General features: G+C 27.8%; 1 protein-coding gene across 2 annotated transcripts; it reads right to left on the reverse strand.

The window, feature by feature from the left end:
- Window positions 1-2,533: 2,533 nt before the first annotated feature.
- Window positions 2,534-5,525, reverse strand: LOC120074701 (salicylic acid-binding protein 2-like). 2 transcript variants are annotated; one of them, XM_039027917.2, is made up of 3 exons: window positions 4,956-5,515; window positions 3,075-3,215; window positions 2,534-2,943 (listed from the first exon to the last, which is right to left on the reverse strand). In XM_039027917.2, the coding sequence occupies exons 1-3, from the start codon at window positions 5,331-5,333 to the stop codon at window positions 2,662-2,664; spliced, it is 801 nt and encodes a 266-aa protein (XP_038883845.2). In that variant the 5' UTR covers window positions 5,334-5,515; the 3' UTR covers window positions 2,534-2,661. The 2 variants fall into 2 exon arrangements, with proteins under 2 accessions (XP_038883845.2, XP_090168371.1); XM_090312245.1 differs by lacking the exon at window positions 3,075-3,215 and having other exon boundaries at window positions 4,956-5,525.
- Window positions 5,526-5,919: the final 394 nt, after the last annotated feature.

Consider the following 5,919-nt stretch of genomic DNA (forward strand, 5'->3'; position numbering starts at 1 on the left):
TATTTTTAAAATTCAAAGATTTATTAGACACAAAATTGAAAGTTAAGAAACATATTAATTGAAAAATTTAAAGTTCGAACCAAATATGACACAAATCTAAAAGTTGAAAATACAATAACATTGCAAATGGGGAATAAAATTCAAAGCAAAGACCTAAAAAGAAAGTTACAAAAAGCTTGTTTTGTAACCCTTTTATTTTATATTTTTTGCTTTGAAAATTAAGGCTATTTCTTCTCAATTCTTTTGAAATATTTTTTTATCTATCTTAAATTAAATAATTGAATTTTAAGCTAAATTCTAAATTCCATATATAAGGGTTTTGAAAATATTGATAGGAAATAGATAATAAAGCAAGAAATTTAGAGTAAAATTTGTGTTCATAGACTTAATTTTAAAAGTGAAAAATTAAAAGTGAAGGTCATATTTGTAGTGATTTAATTTTTTATTTTTTGTTTTGAAAATTAACTCTACCAACACCTCTTCATCTCTAGATTTATTATTATTATTATTATTATTATTATTATTATTATTATTATTATTATTATTATTATTATTATTATTATTATTATTATTATTATTATTATTATTATTATCATGATCATCATCATCATGATCATCATCATCATCATCATCTACTTTCTACATCATCATCATCATCATCATCTACTTTCTACCCATGGTTTTGAAAATCAAACCAAAATTTGAAAACCAAAAGGGAAATTATTTCAAATGGTAAAACTATTGAAAATTTTTCGAATTATCAATGATAGACGCTAGATATCAGTGTCTATCAATATCACTGATAGACACTGATAAAAGTCTATCAGTGTCTATCATTGATAGTTCTAAAATTTTGTCATATTTTGTAAATATTTTGGTTTATTTTTCTATATTTAAAAACAACCCAAACCAAAAATAGCTTTTAAAAAACTTGTTTTTGTTTTTAGAATTTGGCTAAGAATTGTACTCTTGTACTTGAGAAAGATGTAACCCACGGTAAGAAAGTGGGAGGAAATATACTTATTTTTTTTTTTTTTTTAAGAAATGGTTATCAAACAAGATCCAAATAGTTAACAAACGAGTCTAAATATTAGGTCTCGTTTAGTAATCACTTGGTTTTTTATTTTTTGTTTTTGAAAATTATGTCTATAAACACTATTTTCCACCTCTAAATATTATCTATTTTTTACCAACCATTTAAAAAAACCAAGCCAAAATTCGAAAACTAAAAAATGTAGTTTTTAAAAATTTGTTTTTGTTTTTTAAATTAGACTAGAAATTGAACCATTGTACTTTAAAAAGGCGTAAATAATTATAAAATGTAGAAAAAATAAGCTTAAATGTTTAAAAACCAGAAATAAAAAAATAAATTGATATCAAACTAGACCTCTGTTTTTCCTTTATTGAGTCCAATAATAAAATCCGCAAGCCATCCATTCTTGTAACGGTAAAAAACATCTTATCCAATTAAAAAAAAGTGTCATGTTTAGATTCGTCTTAATACCTTAACTATTAAGTTAAAGTTCAAATTAGCTAATTTGATCCTAATTATTAAGTTTAAATGATTAGGCCACAAATTCTTTACTAATATTTAGATCTGTTTTTTTAATAATAATTTTGACATTTTGAAGCTGTTGACCTGATTATCCAAACAATGGATTAATATCAATGATTGCGTTCTTTTATGGTTGAATTATCCTTTTTCCGTAAAATATGCCCCATTTAAATGATTTCAATGTGGCTTTTTTCTTTAAAAAAATATTGATATGTATCTCGAGCATCACCTATTTTTGTGCATTCTAATAAATTGTTCGATTATAGTTTATCTATGATAATTTTTGTCTTTTCCTTTTCTAAAATATTTTAATATATTTCTTTAATGTGAGTAGTGAAAAGGGTGCACAAAGATGAGTGATGCTTGAGATGCACCCAAATATTACCCTTTCTCTTTATGATTATGACTTGAGTAGGCTCGTGCAAGCTTGAGGCTTCTATATTGAGAACTCGAACAAACTCTTTTCTTTAAGATCTTTTTCTTTGAGTTTTTTTTTATTCTTTTTTTAGGATTCTCGTTTTTAGTAAAGCATTTACATTACATACCGTTAGAAATGACTTTTGAATTTAAGTCCATAGCAAAAGTTAAGGGAGTGAAGAGAGTTTTATCCACAATGAAAAATTTAGCAATACTTAAGGTATAAATACCAAGGCATGCTAGATGTGAATTAAAAGTGTGTTGATGGTAAAAGTATAACTCTTTCACCGCATATGCACTATCGTTATTTGTTTCAAAACATGATTCCAGAGGCCTCATCGATATTTTTATAGGTGGGCCTCCTTCGACATTTTTTTTTTCTTTCAACTCTTAAGAAATAAAGACGTGATTTTTTTTAATTTTGTGTCAAAATTTTATAAACACAATCGTGTTTCTTATTCGTTATTTTTGTTTTCAACTTTTCAGGCAAACTTTTCTCCTTTTTAATTTAAATTGTCAGAGACAAGAAACAAGGAAATAAAACCACTATGAAACAGGCTCATAGTTACCAATATGATCCACTGTCATTGATGATTTCATGGATTTTGAGTCCAAGGTAAGCAATTTATTACAGAACATAATTAAGGCATTTGTCATAGTAGTGAGTAAAAAAAGATGGGTGTGACATTTTAAGCATATTTTTTGGCTATGTGAAGGAGGCATTGGCAAAGTTGTTGTGGCTTAGAGAACATGGGCATATGATCAGCTCCTTCAATCTCCATCACATTTTGAATTCCACTGTTTTGGATCATCCATTCTTGGTATTGCTTTTTAAGTATCTTGTCTTCACTGCAAATTACATACACTTTGTTCACTTCTCCAAATTTGTCTTCTGAAAATTCCTTTGCTTTTGATAAATTCTCTTGAAACACCGAACTTGGTCTCACCAATGTCTTTGCAAGCTCCAAATCCTTTGTGTTCAAATTATATAAATCCCTTTTAATAAACATAATTAAATAATATACCATATGGCTCTGATAAAAAAAAGGTTGATATATATATAAGTAAGGATCATATTTTAATTAAATTAGAAAGAAAAGACCTGAATTGGGGATAAGTGATAGAGATAGGATGACAAGAATTTGGGGCCGAAGAGCATTGAAGTGAAAGGCTGGGTGGTGCTTCCATTGGAACAAAACTCCACGTCTAGCAAGTCTTCTATGATCTGGTTTTTCTCCGAGTGCTTACATTTTCAAAACAAATTACCTTTAGGGGCGTTTGTTTTGCGGGTATCCTAGATTCTCATGGAATGAATATCTAGATTATTGCATTTATTTTGTGTTATTATAAGATATCCTGACATCTCTAAAGATTCCCGAACATTCTAGGATGCCCAAATGAAAGGCCTAGAGAGTTTTTAGTGCCCTTCTAAAATATGAGTTTTTAGGAGATTTTCGAGTTGATGGCATCCCCATTTTCCATTTTTATCCTTCATTATTATTATTATTATTATTATTATTATTATTATTATTATATCTTCATTTGCATCATATGATTAAAATAAATACTCTCTACCATATATCATATATTTTCAGTTATATCGTAATTCTTAAACAAATATGTTATATAAGTTTAAATTATATCAAATTAATTATAAATTAATAAATTCGAAGGACAATCTTGAAACATTATGTAAATTAAAGACATTCCCAAATAAAAATTATATGAAATAAACACAGTTATCAAATATTTTCAAGTATCTATAAAAATATTTCTACAAAACAAACATGGTAATCTAAAGATGTCGGACATTTATAATTCCTAACATTTATAATTCCACACATCTTAGATTTTGGTTTTTTACATTTCAAAAAAAAGAAAAAAAAACAAACAAACAAACAACCCCTTAGGTCTAATCCCATCCAAGTATCAAAGTTATGTTTATTTGATTCTTAAATTTTGAAAACTCTAGGATAGAATTTTGATCTTTATTTTGTGTTTACTAGTTTCTTCGTATATTAAAAAAAATTTAAATCAAATAATCTTGGATATCAAATTTAATTTTATGTCTCATATAATTTCAACTTTTAATTTTATGTCTATTAGATTCGTAAATTTTTTAGCTCTTCGCTATCTTCTAAAATGAATATTTTGGAGGTGTGGTATGTGTCAACATAGTTAAGATATTCAGATGCAACTACTCACCCGATCCCATATCTTTTAGTATTTCTCTCTAAAAAATGTAAATTTGATTTTTTTTTTTTTCCTTTTTTTAATTGTGGAATGGGTCCAAGACTATTATACACACAAATGAAAGTAAAAATTATTGAACCAAAATTAAAAATTTAAGAATTTATAAAACATTTTCTTTAAAATTTAAGAATCAATTAGATACAAAGTTAAAAGTATAAAAATTTATTAAACAATTTTTTTAATGTTGTTAACCAACAGACATATATCTAAAACACTAAAAAAATAAAAAATATATATATATTGTAATAGGTAGAACTTTTACGGATAATAATTAAGTGTACCTAACATTTTTAAAAATTACAAATATAACAAAATCTATTAGTGGTAGACTTTATTGCTAAAACCTATCAGTGATGTCAACAATATAATCTAGGACCGATAGACATTGAGAGTTGATTTTTTTTTTTTTCCTGACAATATATGTTGTGGGGGAAATGAACTTCTAACTTCGAGATTGATAGTACAACTACTATGCAAGTTGAATTATGTTCATTTTGACAGCCGACTAAATTTTGCTATATTTACAATCATTTTTATTATTATTATTATTATTATTATTATTATTATTTACATCATATTACATCTACTAATACTTTGATACTAATTGTTATATTTATAATTATCTAAAATATTTGGTATTAGATATTTAAAGTGGTTAAAGGAAGAGAAAATGGATTTGGTTTTGAAAGTTTTGATTATGAGTAATATTGTGAAATAAAAAACTGGTTACCATGTCTAAAACATAGGACGGTGGGTGCCGGGTGTCAGGGACATAGGCGGTCAAGAACACGGCGGCCGTAATCTTATCGGGGTGGGCCTCCATGGCCAGGGCCAAGCTCAGGCCGCCCAAGCTGTGACCCACCAATATCACCTTTTCAACGCCACCAACAACGCCGTCCATGGTCTCCAACAGTGGTTCTGAGTACTCTGAAAGCGTCCGAACTTCTTCCAGAGGCCTCTGGTCGATTCCCGAGGCCGCCATGTCAAGCACAGTCACGCGGTGGCCGGCAGCCTCAAGAAGTGGTTTGAGCTTGTACCAGCACCAAGCTCCGTGACAGGCTCCATGCACCAATATGAAATGCTGCTTCTTTTCGTTATTCTCCGCCATGGCCGCTGGATGGATCTTGTTTCTGTGTGCACAAAGATGAAACAACCAGCTTTAATATTTATAATTTGTGTTGGGAAGAACAATGGGATGGTTTATTTTTATTTTTGTAATTTTAAAAGTGTTGTGCTAGGGAGTGGGGAGGAGTGGATAGATCTTCGATGCCACCCTCGTTGTTTATTCATTAAATTTCATTCGTTGCATCATATTTAATTTCCACCCTAACAAATCGAATTTTTCCTTAACTTTTTTTTTTAATTTCTTCCACCATTCAACAACTCACATACTTTTCTAAATTTTTAAATACTCATTTAAGAATTGCGGTGATTTTATGTTGATCTTCTCAATGTTGATGACAAATAGGTCTAGATTGAATCATTTTTAGACCATCTTTTAATATCAAATTAATTTAAAATAGGATCATTTTTAAATATAAAAAAATAAATTAAAATATCTAAAATATAGCAAAATTTTAAAACTATCAAGACTATCAATGTCTATCAGTAATAATTCTAAAATTTTGCTATAATTTGTAAATATTTTCAACAATTTTACTATTTAAAATAATTTTCCTTTAAAATATTACTAT

This window comes from Benincasa hispida, chromosome 3, assembly GCF_027475165.1.
Source record: "Benincasa hispida cultivar pf3 chromosome 3, pf3_genome.v1.1, whole genome shotgun sequence".
NCBI classification, from domain to species: Eukaryota; Viridiplantae; Streptophyta; class Magnoliopsida; order Cucurbitales; family Cucurbitaceae; genus Benincasa; species Benincasa hispida.